The 17,397-nt window shown below is 52.2% G+C and overlaps 1 protein-coding gene across 4 annotated transcripts; it reads left to right on the top strand.

The window, feature by feature from the left end:
* Positions 1-3,937: 3,937 nt before the first annotated feature.
* LOC147645876 (maestro heat-like repeat-containing protein family member 7) lies at positions 3,938-9,956 on the top strand. 4 transcript variants are annotated; one of them, XM_086874156.1, is made up of 16 exons: positions 3,938-4,618; positions 4,718-4,873; positions 5,143-5,207; positions 5,317-5,466; positions 5,656-5,804; positions 6,109-6,256; positions 6,506-6,693; positions 6,783-6,920; positions 7,199-7,313; positions 7,486-7,623; positions 7,837-8,013; positions 8,150-8,305; positions 8,464-8,543; positions 8,789-8,891; positions 9,172-9,228; positions 9,519-9,956. In XM_086874156.1, exons 1-15 carry the CDS (start codon positions 4,495-4,497, stop codon positions 9,190-9,192), a joined length of 1,908 nt encoding a protein of 635 aa, XP_086730282.1. In that variant the 5' UTR covers positions 3,938-4,494; the 3' UTR covers positions 9,193-9,228; positions 9,519-9,956. The 4 variants fall into 4 exon arrangements, with proteins under 4 accessions (XP_086730282.1, XP_086730280.1, XP_086730281.1 ...); XM_086874154.1 differs by having other exon boundaries at positions 8,464-8,565; XM_086874155.1 differs by having other exon boundaries at positions 3,973-4,618; positions 5,149-5,207; positions 8,464-8,565.
* Positions 9,957-17,397: the final 7,441 nt, after the last annotated feature.

Genomic DNA, 17,397 nt, shown 5'->3' with positions numbered 1-17,397 from the left:
CCTCCGAGAGAGCTGAAAATCAAACGCCGGCGTCATCACAAATGACAAGTGACGACCAGATAAGTTGTATTAATCCTGATTGTAATTGTTTTCCATTTATCCACTTCGAGTGTGCTTATTGTAAACAGATTTGGGTAGCCCACTGTTTAAGAGGGTACAAACCTAAAGGATTGTGCACAAAGTGTCTAGAGAAAGAACAGGAGGAGACTAGCCGTTTCTTAACACTTGCCACCCGGGCGGGGTCCTTGGAACTAAACTCTCCTGAGTGGTTCCTATTGTTCCAAAAGGGGTTAAGAGGCCAGTTAGATTCCAAAGCCAAGGCTTTAGAAATCGAGTGCCGAAAAACAATTAAAGTTTAAAGTACTGTGTAGGACAGACCCAACTAAATTGTCTCGGTGGGCTACTTTCAAAAGAAGGTACGCCTTAAGGACTACAAGGGCCCCTGAAGACAGTCCCTGCTGCCGAGAAGATGGTAATCCCCGCCGTATGTTCCTATACGGGCGAAGGGCAAGGCAGAGAGATGCAATGGTGGGGAATCCTGATAGTCCTGAACCTAGCCGTGTGCTTGGCCGAGGGAACGAGTCCCGAGGTACCTCCAGGGGGAGAGTCCCCTGGGGAAGTGTGAGCAGTGTCAGACTGCCACAGAAACCGGACGAAAGATTGACTGTCCTCCAGAACTGCAGAAGGGGATGTGTTTTTCCAACGGCACTCAGTATAAGATCTGTAAATTAAAGGGGGAGGTCTGGTGTTACTGCTCAAAGGCAAGTTTTAAAGACGGGCAGTTTCAAACTCCTGAAAGACAAAAGATCAAAACTACCCACTTCAGGTACAAGAGAGAAGTGGGAGGGATTCCTCCGATTTCAATTTATAGTCAATGTAATAAAACCATCTAGATCAGAAGAAAAAGACAATCCACCTTTGTAGCATATTACAAAATCAATCCTATGTTACAATAAAGCGAACTTGAAAACGTGTACTATAAGTGGAAAAATGTATTAAGAAGATAGAAATTTAAAACATGAAACAAAAGCTTCCTTCAATAATGAACCAATAATTTTAGATTTGTTAAAAAGTGAAGTTGACCGGGTATGTTTACAATTTGACCAAGTATTCTGTTTCTCCAGAGATGAAGACGAGTTAAATCCTAAAAGCAAAATATCAGACTGGGAGAAAAGTGAATGTGGTTAATCTCACACTCATCCCTCTGTAAGATTGAATAAAATAATACGAATTTTTAATGTGGTCAAATTATTAGGTGGGGGACTGTAATAAAGAATTGGATGAATAAAAATTCGAAAGAAAAGGTTTAAATAAAGTATATGTAATTGTAAATGATGAAAATATGGAATGAGAAATCCTCCTCCAGGTCGAGGCAGGATTTCTCTTCCAAAGCAACAGATTGCAGCCAAGCACCCAGATAACAATCGCAAGCAGGCACATCAGCGCCGAAAGAATGGGCAGGACACGGGCCATCGAACAAACAAAGGAACGGGCCCGGACGAGATATCGCCGAGCCCGAGCATCTCCGCCCTGACCACCTGTGCTGGAGAAATGGAGAAACTAGACAAAGGAAGAGGAGCCAGCCGAGATAGCCATCGGCTCCAGGATGGGTGCCACCACTCCACCCTAATGGCCCGGACCAAAATGATATCAAAAAGACATCCTGGACCTCTTTACATATGAGGAGCCTCTGCCCAACGTCTATTGACTCTATTCCCCAGTGCCAGGAAATCTATTCTTCGAACAATCAAGAACCTCTTAGCAAAGGGTGCCTGCTTGGAATTTGGCCTCGGGACACAAACTTCCTATAAAAACCCAGGCCAAAGGACTCTCAGGCGTGGATTTGGGAGCATCTATACCTTGCGTATAGACCCTGTCCACCCAGCGCTGCGCTGCTTATTTTATTGTGGTTTTTTTTTTCTCTTTGTTCGAATTTATTATTGTTTGATAATAAATTTTCTCTTTTATATAACCTGAAATTGCCTTTGCATTTATAACAACTTCAAATTGCCTCCATTTGTGGATAAAAAGAGTTTGGACCCAGCAGTCCTAATAAAGGAGCCAGAGTGTGGGTCCAGAGGCCAAATGGCCCTCCCAAGCCAGCTGAAGGAACAGCTCTGGGCAAAGACAACACTGTTTGAATCCTGAGACCTGGGCAGGAACAATGGGAATATGTCCCTGCAGCCAAGTGTTCTCTGCCAGAACAAGTCGATGGGATGGGATATTGTTTTACAGACCCTGCCAGACCAAATCTCCCTGTTTGCCCCAACGGCCCCTTTGGAAAATGCTCAGATCCATGGGGCTCCATGTGAAGGCTGATGTGACCCTGAGGGACTTCCACACCAATTCCAGCCAGGAGCCTGGCTGTCCCTCAGGGACTGGGACTCGGCACCTCTCCAGCCGAAGGGGAAAGGACCCCAGCAAGCCTTGTTAGCCACAGACAGCGGGGTAAAGCTGAACAGCAAAGGACCTTGGGGACATTATTCTGGAATTCAAAAGGTGCCAGCTCCATGGACAACAGAATTATTGTTCCTAACGTGAATGAGAGTGAGGAAAAAGAATGAGTAAGCTTGTGATGGTAAAGCACAGAAATCCTTTCACATTGTGGTCTCCAACTAGAACAGGGCTTGGTTTCTCCGGAAGGGAAATCTCAGTCAATCCTGTAAAACTGATAATTGCATTCCTGTGTTCCACAGCACAGTTTTCTGTCAGTGTCCCTGCACTGGATCCGTTACGAGTCAGAGCCCATTGACAGAGTTTTGGCCACCCCACAGGGTGAGCCCTCCGAGGGAACCCCATTCCTCCCAACCTGAGCTGAGAACATACCCAGCAATTAGTTACATTGAGTATTTTGGCTACTTTGATCTTTAAATTTTCAAAATAATTTTGATTACTAATGCCTTGATTAAACTTCAGAGGTGTTTCTGGCAAACAAAGATCCTGGCTGACTCTGAAGATACAACTTACAGGTGTTGGGGGTTACGTGTCCTTTATTTTCTATTTAGTTCTGGCTTGCCTGTGGAATTTTTACTCATGACTTGCAGGGAAAACTTAACTGCGGGTACCTGGTGGGTGCTTGAGGAAAGATAAAGAGTTTGGCTGGGCCCAGGGGGGGAAGGGGGCAGGAAAAGGGGAGGGTGGGGACAGTTTGGTGGCTTCTTCAGCTTCGGAGAAGAACACTTTGGGTGCAGAGCTGTTGTGGTGGGGAGAAGGGAATTTCGCCATCACCCAGATGGAGCTGCTGCTTCTTCTCCTTCTTCCCTCTTCATTGGTGGCCTCGCACCCCCTGTCCTGCCGGGACGTGTGGCAGTGCCAGCCACCGCCACGGAGCTGCTGATCCACCTCAGCCACTGGCCCGGGATCTCAGCTCATCCCTGCTGTTCCAGCTGAGTGTTCCTCAGAGCCCTGCAGGAGCACCAGCACTGACTGCCAACCCGAGGGGGTTTGTAAAACAAATCCTCTCCTCCATCCTTTCCCGTCTCAGCCCAGAAAGCTGTCACGGGGTCCCTGGCTCTGTTTTCTTGCTAACGCTGTAGTTATTGTTGTTTGTTTGCCTGGGTATAAATATTAGTAAAAAACTGTCATTCCTATCCCCAGATCTCTGCCTGAGAGCCCCTTGATTTCAAGATTATCATAATTCGGAGGGAGGGGGTCTACATTTTTCATTCCAAGGGAGGCTCCTGCCCTCCCTAGCAGACACCTGTCTCTCAACACTGAGACATTTCCATTAGTAAATTTTACAAAGTTTTCAATAAAATTCTTATTGATAAATTTGCCTCCATTTCATTTCTAACAAGCTGTTCCTAAAGATCCCGTCAGGCTGTCTTAGACACTTTGGGCAAGGGATTCCTTCCAAGCTGGGCCACTTGGGGGGGGATGGGGGCGGCCCCAGGGCGCAGGGCAGGGTGTGCAAGGGCCCTTTGTGACACGCTGCAGCACGGTCACCGTGGGATGGTGGCAACGGGAGCAGATGTCAAAGGGCCCTTTGTGACACGTGCTGACATAGGAGCTGGCGGTGACAGGGCCACGCCACAGTGCTCGGTGCACGCGACGGGTCAGGACGCGCCAGAGCGGTGCTGTGAGGAGCCCCCGCACAGCGCACTCCTTTGTGTCGGACCTGGAGCTTTTCTGAAGCACTATTACTACAGGTGACCTCGAGGCCAGACCACAGGTCTTGCTGACCTGTGGCCTTGCTGAGCCTTCCTTCTTAAGGTTCTCTTGAGGGCAGACCGTGGGACTTGGTGACCCGGAGCTTTTCCGACGTGTCGCCCATCCCTGCAGTCTCTGCCCTTGAGACCAGACCACAATCCCTGTCGAGGAGCCTCCTGTCCTTGTGGCAGGGGCCCTCAACACCCAAGTGCAGGACTCGCTGTCTTGCAATCTTGCCAGGACTTGAGTCTTGCAGGTGCCTTCCAGGCACGACTGCAGGACTTGCTGACTCTGAGTTTTTCCGAGCCATCTCTCCTGCAAGCAGCCATAAATCCAGTCACTGCCATGGAGCAGCGACCCCCAAGAGTGCCCAAGTTGGCCTGGCTTGAGGAGCAGGAAGAAGAAGGCTCTGGAGCTGTCCTGGCACAGGAGTCTGAAGAGGTGCAGGAGTTCCAGGCACCACAGGAGGGTGAGTTGCAGAGCTCGGCCTTAGGGCTAGTGCCTGTTGCCAGCTTGGCCCCATCCCATTACATGCCATGCCATCCCCTGGTGCTGTTCCTATGGAAAGGATTGGAGAGTCTGGAAGATTTGGAGCAGCGACCCCCAAGAGTGCCCAAACTGGCCTGGGTGGAGGAGGAGGAAGAGGAGGTCGAGGAAGAAGGTCCTGGAGCTGCCCCAGCACCAGAGACCGAAGAGGTGCAGCAGTTGCAGCCGCTGGAGGAGGGTGAGTGGCAGAGCTGGGCCACAGGGCTGGTGCCTGCGGCCATCTTGGCCCCATCCCATCCCATTGCATCCCATCTCATCCCATCCCACACTGTCCTGTGGAGACACACCCATGGACAGCACAAAAAAGGGGCTGGGGCTGCCCCCGCAGCAGTGGCCGTGCTGCATCCCCTGGGGCATCCCGGGACTGTCCCTGCCTGGGGAACGCAGGGCTGGGCTGTGCTCTCCGGCCTCTCCCGCAGCCCCTCAGCTCTGGCTGCTCTTTGCCAGATGCAGCCATGGACGGCACACAAGAGCAGGACACCGCCCGTGGCCGCTTCCGCAGAGCAGCGCAGGTACCTGCAGCCATCCCCACCTGCGCTGGGCCTGCTGGCACTGCTCAGCCCAGCACCGCACTTGGAGCACTCCATGCAACTTCCCTGCCTTCCTGCCCTTCTCCTACAGTTTCTTTACCAATACATCAAGAGAATTGGCAAGGAAGACACCAGACCTATGGACACTGAGGTCAAGACATCCTCAGAGGTCTTGGTAGAACAGAGCAGCGCTGCCCAGCTGGATCTGCTTGTAGAGACGGCTCTTTTCAATCCAGAGCAAGTAAGCAGCCTGTGGCCAGCCTTTGATCCTCCAGCAATTGCTTGGCTTTCCCAAGCCACGCCTGCTGCTCACTTGAAGCTTTTGAGGCCATGGCAGCGGGCTGGAAGAGAAGCACTTGTCTGGGGAAGAAGCTGGGCACATTGCTGACTCCCTCTGCTGGCATTCCAAGTCTCCCTGTGCCTTCTCCAGGTGCCCGGCGTGGTGAGGTACATCCACCAGTGGCTCATGGCCAATGAGGCTGCTGAGCACAGGATGGACTGGGCCCTGATGCAAGTGGCCGAGGCAGAGCCCGATGATGTGGCCATCACTCTCCTGCGGGTGGCCCCAACGTGTGACAGGTATGGGGCCCAGCTGCCCCGAGGCCTCAGGGCTCCCCAGCCCATCACCCTGTACAGCCCGGCCCAGGGCTGTGAGCAACACAGACTTGCAGGGCCCTCTGGCTGCTCCCTTTGCCAGCCCTGCTACAAAGTCAGCCCCCGAGCCCGCTGCCGTGCTGCCAGCCTGCCCCTCAGGGGCCTGTCCCCACAGGGCTGGGCTGCCTGGCTGCTGCTGCCGCTCAGGGCCAGTGGGCACAGGCAGAGCTGGCGGCCAGCTCAGCTCCCCGCTGCTGCCCAGCCCACGGTGCTGTGTCTGACCCCGCAGAGCTGCTATGGCCATGTGGACGACCATCTTGCTCTCGCCCTGGATTTCAGAGGAAGTGACACCGCTCCTCATCAATGTGGTGGGGAGCTGGCCGCAGAAAAACCTGGGCACCTCTGATGGGGACAAGACGGCTGTCTTTTCCCTGACTGTGAGTTTCTGGAGCTGGCCTTTGCTCACCGCAAGGCCGGCCGCCTCTCCAGCAGCTCTGTTGCCTCCTTCCCCCACTGCATCTCCCTGCTTCAGGCACTGGCCACAAACCTGGCCTAGGGGCAGCTTCAGGGCCACCAGGCCCGCTGCTCCCCCTGCGTCTGCCCCGGCCTCTCCCTGCCACGCTCAGGCCCTGCCACACGGACGCCCCGGCACTGAGCGCTGTCTCAGGCTGCTTTGTCCTCTGCAGGCAACTCTGGTGATGTGGAAGATCCTCCAGGGGCCCTGTTGCCCACAGATCCTCACAGTCTATTTCCCCCGCCTCTTTGTGCATCTCCTCTTCCAAACGTACTTCAGTACTTTGTATATGACAGAGGACGTCCATACCTTCTGGAAGGAATGCCAGGAGCAACACGGCCTCTCCACCAGCCCCAACAGGTGCTCCATGCCACTCCTCCTGTCCCTGCCACTTCCCCAGCCTCACAGCCAGCGCTCCCAGCGTCACCTGGGCTTTGCTGTGCACACAGGTTTGCAGTGCAGACCCTGAAGGCCCTGCTCTGCAGTCTCCACTTGGAGCATGTGGTGGTGGCAATGGAACGCAAGCGTGGCTGGGACACGCTGCTCTGTGCTGACACCCACCACTATGCCGTGGGTCTGCTGGCCAGGTGAGCCCCCCTTCTCCCCACTGCCTCTGACGTTTGTGCCCCCTGCCCGGGATGCCCCCCACAGTCCCCGTGGCCATGGGCCTGAGGACCTCGTCACCGAGGGATGGCCAAGGAGACTGCAAAAGGCTGTGAGAGGAGGGTGCCCAGGAGCAGCCACATCTGAAGGGCCCAAATACCCTCACAGGGTGCTGGGGCAATAGGACAACTGTGTCAGTCAGTCCTGGGAGAGGTTTTTTGCACCCTTGCTGAGACTCTTTCTGCCATTTTCTGCCTTCCAGGGTAATGCGCCGTGCATCCGCCCACTTGTGCAAAAGCATCTTAAGCTACCTGCTTGAGGTGCTCAGCAAACCGTTGCCACACTGGGATGTCTCTGCCATGGCATTCCTTGTGGAGGTGAGCCTGATGGCCAGCACTACCTCGCTCAGCTCCCTGCCAGCCCTGTCCCCTGGCATAGCAACAGCTGCCTGGGACGGCACCCGCGCCCTGTGCTACTGCCTGGGCCCAGCCCTGCGCACTTCCAGGCTCCTGCCGGCCAGCTCCCCTCTCACTGCCCTGTGCCTTTCAGCTCCTAGATTGCCTGGACTTGAGTGACTGTGGTGACAGCCTAATGGAGATCTTGTATAAGTACCTGTGGTACAACTCCACAGAGATGCATCACCAGGTGCTCAGGGCTCTCCTCCTGCTAAAGGACCGTCCCTCCATGGTGAGAAGGGGGCAGCAGCTGAAGCCGTGTGGGCAGCATGAGGCTGGGCAATGCTGTCACTTGGCCTTGGCTGGCCTTTGCCTTGGGCGCTGAGGCAGCTCCTCGCAGCTCTCCTGCCTCCTGCTTCAGCTGCCCGAGTGCTTTGGGACAGCCCTTTGGCCTCTGGGCCCTGCGGCAGCTGCCCGGGCTTTCACACCCTTGTGTTCTGCACAGGCCGAAAGAATTCAGAGCCTGACAGGAAGACTAGTGCACCTCCTGTGGGACTTGGACAGTGACGTGGCCAGGATGAGCATTGCTCTCCTGAGCTATATTTTCCTGGATGAAGAAACCCCAATATCCTGGCGCAGGGCCCTGCAGCTGGCTGAGCCGCTCCTGAAACTCCTGGACAATGTAAGGCTCTGTGCCCCAGCCACGGCCACTGCCTGCTGCCCGGACACTTTGTGCCCTGTGCATTTGCAGGCCTGCGCCAATGTGGGCCACAAGAAGCCAATGATGAGGTCATTTTTCCTTCCTTCCTTTCATACAGCCTGATAGCCAGGTGCAGCTGCTCTCCATGTCTCTCCTTCGAAGAATGATGTCGTCGGCAGAAGAAGAAGGAAGAAAGCCCCTGAAGGAACGAATGTACCAGAGCCTGCTCCCACTCTTTTTCCACTGCCAAGATGAGAATCGGCATGTGGCAGAGGTGAGGACTCCTGGGCTGCTGCTGCGCCTTGGCAGGGGGCTCAGCTGCCTCCTGCCCTGACGCGGGCTTGCAGGCTGCAGCCTCCTCCAGCCCTTGGCACTGGGACACTCCTGTGCCCTGCCTTGTGGGGCCATTTGCGGCTCTCTGCTGCTCCCCAGGCCTCTCGGACAACGCTCCTTCGCGCGGCTGGCTTTCTGAAGAGGCCAGACCTGGAAAAAGCTGTGAGGAAGGAGAAGCTGTGGAAGTTTGCCAAGCTCGTGGTAAGGGCGGGCTGCAAGTGCCAGCCAAAGGCTAGAGAAGCCCCCTGGCCCCGGTGCTCAGTGTGTGGGGCTGGCAGCTGTGCCCCTGCCCACTGCTGCAGCCGGGGGCCGCACGGCTTCTCAGGGCTGGCCGGGCACGGGAGGCCGGGACTGGCCGCAGGCAGCAGCGCCCGGCCGAGGGGCAGAGCCCGCGCCAACCCTTCCCTCCTGCCGCTCTCTCCAGCTGGCAGACCACAGGATCCCCTTGGCCCAGCACCTGCGCCGGGCCCTGCAGTACCTGCAGGACCCACAGGAGACCCTGCGAGCGGCGGCCATCAGGGTCATCGGTGAGTCCCGAGCCCGGGCTCCCTCCCCGCCCCGCCGCAGCTCGGCCCCAGCCCCGGCTGCTGCCCCGGCAGCGGCACCCGGGCCCGGCGCCCTGGAGCCCCGGCTGCCCTCGGGGCTGCTGCTGCCGGCCTCTGGCAGCCGTGCCCTTGGGCTGGGTTAGGATGCGGTAAGGGCCCGGGCTGAGCCCTGCCGGGGCAGGAGGCCGTGTGGCCACAGGGCTGGCAGCGCCGCTGGCAGGGAGCTGTGCTGCTGGGACCCTGACAGGCTCTGTGTTCTCAGGGATGGCCGGGGAGCAGCTGAGGGGGCAGCACGCAGAGCTCCAGGTGTTGTGCAGAGGTGAGCCACGGCAGCGGGCTGACAGTGGTGGCTGTCGGGGGCAGCTGCAAGCCCTGGCCAGGCTGTGGAGGGCTCTGCTCCCTGTGCCGATGAGGGACGGCGTGGGCAGAGCACAGTGAGATTTCAGGGCCACGTGGGGCATTTGTGGCCAGCAGCTTCGGGCTGACCCCCTTGGTCCCTGCTCCCTCCTGGCCAAGGCAAGAGCCGGCTGGCATGGCCCTGGCAGGGGGCTCTCGATGGGCCCCCACAGCTCTGGGGTCTGACCGTGGCTCTGTTTGTCTCTCTTGCAGCCCTCGAACGCCTGACGGAGGACAGAAGCGGTGCCGTGTCAGATCTGGCACTTGAAACGCTGTATGTCCTCCGGGCCATCCAGAGTGCCCGTTACTCCATTCTCCAGAGGATGCAAGACCAAATCCTCAGGGCATGGAGGACACGGCCTCGTCTGTCGGGCCTGGGCTGGCTGCGCTGCTGGAGGTGTACTCAGAGCTGACCTGAGAGGCTCTGTCTTCTGGGGCCACATGGGCCAGCCAGGATTTTTTTTTTCATAAGGGTTGTTCTTTTCCTTTTTTCTCTTCTTTTTACTATGTAAATAATGTAGGATATGTTAGGGCTGAGAGGCTCTGTCTTCTGGGGCCACATGGGCCATCTGTTAGTTTTTGTTTGATAGAGATTGTTCTTTGTTTCGTTTCCATCTAGTATGTAAATAATATAGGATATGTTATAAACCACAAGAGTCCCAAGACCTTTCCTTTGCTGCCCAGGGTGTGCGGGGCATAGGGGAAGAGAGGGAAAAGGGTTCTTGTGTTCAGCAACCTGCCAGGGCATGCAGTGGTGCAGGGGAAATGGCCAGAAGCCCCTTGGCCTTTGGTGGTTGTGCTGAAGCCACAAGCCCTGTGGCAGGCAGGAAGCGCCATCTGTGTCCTGCTGCCCATGTGTTGCTGCCGTGATGGCTGAGGAGCTGCTGGAGCTCCTGTGGGGCTGCGGCGCTGCTGCCGGGCCAGGCTGGGGGAGCCCCTGAGGGCACGGGGTGCTGGGAGGCCGTGAAGGGATGAGGGGCTGCGGAGGCCCAGACGGGACAAGGCAGTGGGAAGGCACGAGGGGCATGTGTGAGGGAGTGGGTGGCAGGAGGTTCCAAGGGGACAGAAGGCCCTGGAGGAGCCGGGGTGGTGGGAAGCCCTGAGGAATCGGATGTCAGAGGCCATAAGCAGCCCCCGGGCAGCCGCCTGGTCCCTGACACCCGGCTGCTCCGGTGCTGTCCCAAAATGTCCCCCAGGCCTGCAGCAGAAGGCCTGGAGGCTGGGACACCACCCCAGCGGGAGGGTGGGGACAGCCCGAGGTGCCCAGGCTGGGCTAGCTGGGGACATGAAGGGCAGGGGGTGCTGCCAGGCCACGGCCACTGGGTGCCTTCAGGAAGGGGCAGTGGGCAGAGGCAGGGCTGGCGGCCAGCCCGGGCCCTCGCGGCTGCCCAGGCCACGCTGCTGTGACCGAGGCCCCCCTGACACAGAGCTCGGGGCCCACAGAGCTGCTGCCACCATGGGGAGGGTGGCGATGTCTCCTCCAGCAGGGCTGCCCAGTGGCTGCTGCCCAAGCGGCTCTGGAGCCCACAGAAACAGCAGCAGAGTGTGCCCAGGAACAGCAGCAGCCCCAACGTCAGCACCTGCGCACTGAGGCGTCCGCAGCAGCCGGGTGCCAAACAGGGGGAGGCTTTGGGCACAATTGCCTTTGCTTTGGCAAAAGGCTTCAGCAGAGTTGGCCACAATGGCTTTCTCTTCACTTGCAGCCTCACAGCAACGCTTGGCAGCTTCAGCTGCAGCCTGTGCCTGTGACTGACTTGGATGGCCGTGCTTGAGGGCGAGCTCGCCTTCCACACTCAGGTGTCCCAAGGCAGCGGCATTGGCACCATCCTGAGTGAGAGAGAGAGAGAGAGAGAGAGAGAGAGTGTCTGATGGGGCAGCTGCCCTCCCTGTCATCTGTCCAGGCACCTTAAAGACACATGAAACCAAATCCTGGACTTGCTTGGAACAAAGGAAGAAGCAGCATGTGCTGAAAAAAACCAGGGACTTACACGGCTCAGTTTTGCTCTCCACTTGGGCAATCCCAGAATCCCTGAGCACTTGGTGTTGCAAAGTATCATCAACATCATCCAGCCTCCAACCACCCTGCCATGGGCACAGGTGGTGTGCAGGCACAGGTGTCACTAGAATTGGGAGAACACTTTTCCATGTTGACCTTTTCCTCTCCTGGATTTCAAGCAGAGATGAAAACATCATCTGGTGAATGACAGGTGAATAGTGTAGCTCACAGAACTAGGAGTAGGAGTCTCCAGTGGCCCATGGTGTGTCCATTCAACCATTGTTAGATTGTCCAGTTGGAGCTCAGCGCGGTGCAGCCCGGGCACAGGCACCACGCTGGTCCATTTCAGCATCCCAAAGTCGTGGTGGCTCCCTGTGCACCCATTGTCTCCTGAATCCATTCTTGAATTCCCAGTTACTGCTGTGCTGGACATGAGAACACAGGAGCAGCTTGTTTGGCTCATTCTTGCCTTTTGCTGCTCCTGCCTAAAGGAATCAGCAGGACTATATGCTGATGGAATGGGATCGCCGAACAGCAGGGACTTTGTCTGTAGAGTCTAAAACTAAAACCTTGTCTGACTGTTCAGACACTCTAAAATCCAGGGTGAGAATGACAGCTTTGGTATGGAAGAATCCTAGAAATCATGACTTGTGATTTTTCTAGTCAAGGATTTGAATGCCAGTGTGGAAACTACCAAAATATTCAAACTTGTTTTCATTGGCAACCCTTTTGAAATGGCATCAGCACACCTCCAGGGGACAGGGTATGACAGTGGGGACAGTACTTGGCAGCTCATGGCTTCAGATGTGGGAGGTAAATATTTTCCCTAGGTACACATTGAAGTTGAAGTTTTCCCAGGGTTTGGATTGACTGGTCATTGCAGGTAACTTTAATCAATGCAAAAGGATGTAAAAGCAGAGTTTCTGGAGAATGTGCACTAGGGAGGGAATAGGGAGAAAACCTTGAACACAGCCAGCAGGCTCTGGAAAAATTGATAAAAATTAAAATTAAAAATAGATGTAGCACTGTGACTGTTCAGACAGGACTCTTTGTGTCTGGAGGTGATCGTAAAACATTTTAAAATCTTAGGAAATTCGGGAACTCAGAAAGAAAGTTAGGCTTGGCAAGCCCTGGGAAAAGTAGGCCCTGGAAATGTTAGGCCTTGTGCTTGCTAAAGATCATGTGAAACTGCACCTGTGTAATCAATATATGATAAATGATAGAATTGTTAGATGTGATTAGATATAATTATTGTTTAAAGAACATGAGGAACAATGTTAGGGGGCTGAGGTGGGATCACGAGAAATCCATGCTTGGGTAAAAACAATGCATACAATAGAACAATGTAAGTTTAATAATTAATATGTAAGTTATATAATGATAGAGTACCAAACATGTTCAGCTCAAAAGCAAGATGGGTCAGATTTGGGTCTGTGTACCCCTGACACCCAGAGCTCTTCACTAAAGCACCTTCATATAATCATTGTGTGATGATGTGTGTTCCTGAACTCTAACATTTTGGTGACCCAGATGGGACCTTGTGAGTGCTGCTGAGTGAGCTCGCGACCCGACCCTGCTCCAGCCGGCACCGAGGGATTCTCGGGGAGCCCATCAGCCGCGACCGTCTGCGCTGCTCACAGCGTCTCCAGGAGAAGAGGTAAGGTGCTTTCACTTTGGTTTGGGTGCCTGCCAATAAGACGCAGCAAAAGCTGCGCTTGGTTGGGCTAAAGGAATTCCTGTTGGGATTGCCTGGGCGCCGTCCGTCAGACGACTGCGAAAGCGTTGCAGGTTCGGCATTTGTGGTGTATTGTAGTTGTGACATGGAGAAGCTTAAAGGGGTTTTGGGCAGCAATGCTCTCATAGCAGGAACTTCTCCTTTGGGGTGCTTCTTAGCACATTGGAAACAAGGTCACTTTGGGGAAGAATTACATAAGGCTGAATTGATTTTGGTGAGATCTCCCCACGGAAAAAGACCCCTGTGACACTGTCTCATCTGTTGGTAGCTATAACCTCTCTCTTTCTTTACTTTGTTTTCTTTCTCCTCTCTCTCTCTCTCACTCCCTCTCCTCTATCACATAGTCTTTGTTATCACTAAAATAAATGTACATTATTGCTGTTGTGATTTCAACTGAAATCCCTTGTGTCCTTTTTGCCCTCTGAGATCAAAGAAACTTCTCGCGACTCCCACTGGCGTTAGCGAATCGTGACATTTAAACTGGAGTCACGGACAGGATTTCTGACAGACAGAAGGGGCTGCAGGTTTGTTGTGCAGTCTGTATTAGGGGAAAGATGTTTTGCTCCAGCCGCACCCAGCCCGACACTCCCAAGAGAGTGAGCGGTGTCTAGAAAGCAAGGGGGGCAACTCAAATTTCCCACAAACTGCACACGCCGAGGTGAAAAGCACCCCACACTCACTTGAGGGCTCTGTCTGCAGAATTTCACAAAAGATCTCTTAGTGCAAAAGGGTGGGAATGTTTTTGTTGTTGTTGTGTGTATGAATTTTGAGTGCTTGGTGTAGCAAAGAGACAATCAGAATTTTAAACTGAAAGAGTGCCTCCTGAGCAGATTTGGTCTTTTTACCCACACAGGGAAGCAAAAAGCAGTGTGGGTGTGGGTGTGGGTGTGGGTGTGTTCATAATTGAAGTTTATACCTCCCTATAGTGGTTTTCCCTTTGTAAAAATGACTGAAAAGGGCAGTGCTGAAGTTAAAGCTGCATTTTATGCTCTGTTAGCAAAACACAATGCCAGACCTTCTGTGGGAGGGGAAAAGCAGGCGCTTAGTTACTGGTTTAATTTGGAAAATGTGATTGATAGAGTGTGTTCTTTACAAGATGAAAGAAAATTTAAATTGGTCAAAAATCAAACTCTACTCTGCTCAGTTTTGGGAGCTTGTTTTACAGCAGCTCCAAAAACTGGCTTTAAGCAAAGAATTGAGGAAAGAAGAGGGGGAAACCTCTGTCCTGAATCAAATTTACCCTCCAAAAGAGCTAATTCATTCCAGTAGAAATGATGGACCTGTAAAAATGGCAGAAGAAAAATCAGAGAAAGCAAAGGTGTTAGATGCATTGGTTCTCTTAAGGAAAACCCAGACAAGAGAAAAGAAATCTCTCACTGCCAGTATTGGTGGTCACTGGAGATAAAGAAGGGGGTCCCCAGCAAGGTAATAGATGGCTTCTCACTTCAAAGTTGAGTGAAGTTGTTTCTAATTGGCACTGTCCCAAGTTCATTGTATGGAATGCCCCATTGGATAACCCAGCACAGCTCCACAGGCTCTGGGCTGTGAGCCAAAGCCGTCTCCTTCTCAGCTTCTGGGAGTGGAGCCCAAAGAGCCTCAGAATCAGGGAAACTGGGAACTCTGCCTCTCCTGGGTGAGCAGAGAGGCAGAGGTTGCTTTTATTTCAAATGCTCACGAGAAATAACAAAACTGGAGACATATTGATTACAGCAATAGTGTGTAGAGAATATTTGAACAGAAGGTGGGCATGATATTTTAGTAAAGGCCTGTCTGCACAAACCAGCTTTTGGTATAAGTTGTGATATTAAAGGCTCATGTCCTTGAAACTTTCCTGAAGCAGAGAGAATGAAGCAAAACAACATCCTTGCGTATAAGAGAAAAAATGTAAACCTGTGTGGATTAACCAAGAATAACTTGCTTAGCCCGGGAACCCTGTAAAACCCTATAAAAGTGTGCTGAAGATAGAAATAAATGGTGTTCTCCATACTTCTGTGAAGGCTAGGCTGAATAGTCTGAGCGGTTTCTCAATAATAGTGGGTCCTATACATCCACTTTTTACTTTTGTAGTTAACACTGGAGCCCAAATTTCTGTGTTGACCAATAAAGACTAGTGCAGGATTTGAGAGCAATATATGGAATAACTAAAGATATTTACCCAGTGGTAGCTAATCCTTGCACATTGTTAACATCTATAAAAGAGAAATAGAAATGGTTTACTGTACTTGATTTAAAAGATGCCTTTGTCTGCACACCCCTTGACAAAAAAAGTAGGAAACTGTTTGTCTTTGAGTGGGAAAGTCCAGAAAATAGAAGGAAAACTCAGCTCACCTGAACACGACTCCCACAAGGATACAAGAAGAGTCCAACCCTATTTGGAAGGCAGCTGGGGAAGGAGCTGGAGATTTGGACTGAGAACGGGCAAGTACTGAGAAAACAATACCTGCTGTTACAGTATATTGATGGGGTACTGATAGCTACAGAAGAGAAAACAACCTGCATAAAGGTAACAATTGAAATTTGAAATCAGCTGGGAATGGGAGGATATAAGGAGTCTAAAGAAAAGGCACAAATTGCCTGGCAGAGTGTGATTTCCCTGGGATGTGAAATCTCACCAGGGCAATGTAAGCTGGGTACTAATTGTATTCAAGCTATTTGTGCTATTCCAAAACCCCAGAACGTGCATGAGCTGCGAGTCTTCCTTGGGATGACAGGGTGGTGCTGCCTGTGGATCATGGACTATGGACTAATTGCAAAAGCCCTGGATGAGGCCCAGAAGACGCAGCCGTTTACCTGGGGCAGAGCACAGAAGGAGGCCTTCCTCAAACTGAAGGAGGCATTGACAACTGCTCCGGCGTTCGGATTGCCAGATTTGTCCAAAGATTTCCAGCTGTTTGTGCATGAAAGACTACACCTAGCACTGGGAGTGCTGAGCCAATGTTTGGGAAGCTGGGAAAGGCCGGTAGGCTGCTTTTCCAAACAGCTTGACAAGGGGAGTGCTGGATGGCCTTCATGCCTGCGGGCAGTTGCAGCCAGCGTGATGCTGCCACAAGAAGCCAGGAAACTCACCATGGGTAGACACATAGATGTCTCTGTGCCACACATGGTGAGCACTGTTTTAGAACAAAAGAGGGGCCATTGGCTATCTCCAAGCAGGATGATGAAATTCCAGGTAATCCTGACTGAGCAGGATGATGTCACACTAAAGACAACTGACCTCTTGAATGCAGCTCTGTTCCTGGGTACCACAACTGAAGAAGGCCCATTAGAGCATGACTGTGTAGAAGTAATAGAGGACACCTATTTGGCAAGAGAAGACCTGAAAGACATCCCACTGGAGCAAGCAGAGTGAGAGCTATTCACAGATGGAAGCAGCTTGGTGGAGAACGGGACCAGATACGCTGGATATGCGGTAACAGCAGTCAGTGCAATAGTGGAGGCAAAAGCATTATCAGCAAATGCATCTGCCCAGAGGGCAGAACTGGTTGCCTTAAGCAGAGCACTAGAATTGAGTAAAGGGAAAAGGGGAAACATCTGGTCTGGCTCAGAGTATGCTTTGGAGTAGTGCATGTCCACAGAGTGCTGTGGAAAGAAAGAAGACTGCTGTCTGCTCAAGGCACACACATTAAACATCAAGATGCAGTCCTGCAATTGATAAAAGCAATACAAAACCTGAACAAGTAGCAAATATGCACTGCAAAGGACACCAATCAGGAAGCTCCAAAATTTGTGAAGAAAATGGAAAAGCAGACTGGACAGCTCGACAGATTGCTCGAGAAGTGCAAAGAACAATGGCATTGATTTCTTTAAAAGTTAATGTATCTCAATTTAATTTGCCTCCAAAACAAATATATTCAGTAGGAGATGAGAAATTGGGGCATTTGCTAAATGTTTTGAGTTTTGAGACAATTTAGGGAATTTTGTGGGATTTTCATGGAATTTTGTGAGAAATTGAGGAGATTTAGGGAATTTCGTGTGATTTTTCTGGAATTTTGTGGACCTTTGTGTAGATTTTGTTGGATGTTTCTGGAATTTGTTAAGGTTTTGAGGAGATTTAGTGAATTTTGTGGGATTTTTCATGAATTTTTTTTATATTTGAGGACATTTTGTAGGATGTTGGTGGAATTTGGTAGGGTTTTGAAAAAAGTTAGGAATTTTTGTGAGATTTTCTGGGATTTTGAGGTAACTTGAAGAATTTTGAGGGATTTTTCTTAGATTTTCTGTGAATTGATGGAGATTTTGTGGGCTGTTTCAGGAATTTGGTTGGGTTTTGAGAAGATTTAGGGGATTTGTGGAATTTCTCTGGAAATTTGTGGTGCTTATCATAAATTTTGTGGGATTTTTCTTAAATTTTGTGGACATTT

Source organism: Cyanistes caeruleus, unplaced genomic scaffold, assembly GCF_971803275.1.
Source record: "Cyanistes caeruleus unplaced genomic scaffold, bCyaCae1.hap1.1 HAP1_SCAFFOLD_149, whole genome shotgun sequence".
Lineage (NCBI taxonomy): Eukaryota > Metazoa > Chordata > Aves > Passeriformes > Paridae > Cyanistes > Cyanistes caeruleus.
This window is presented reverse-complemented; position numbering and strand designations above follow the sequence as displayed.

Coding starts and splice junctions, on each gene's coding strand:
- LOC147645876 (XM_086874154.1), top strand. CDS start 4,495: ATGGAGCAGCGACCCCCAAGAGTGCCCAAGTTGGCCTGGCTTGAGGAG. Junction 7,314..7,485: donor CCATGGCATTCCTTGTGGAG/GTGAGCCTGATG, acceptor TGTGCCTTTCAG/CTCCTAGATTGCCTGGACTT. Junction 8,306..8,463: donor AGAATCGGCATGTGGCAGAG/GTGAGGACTCCT, acceptor GCTGCTCCCCAG/GCCTCTCGGACAACGCTCCT.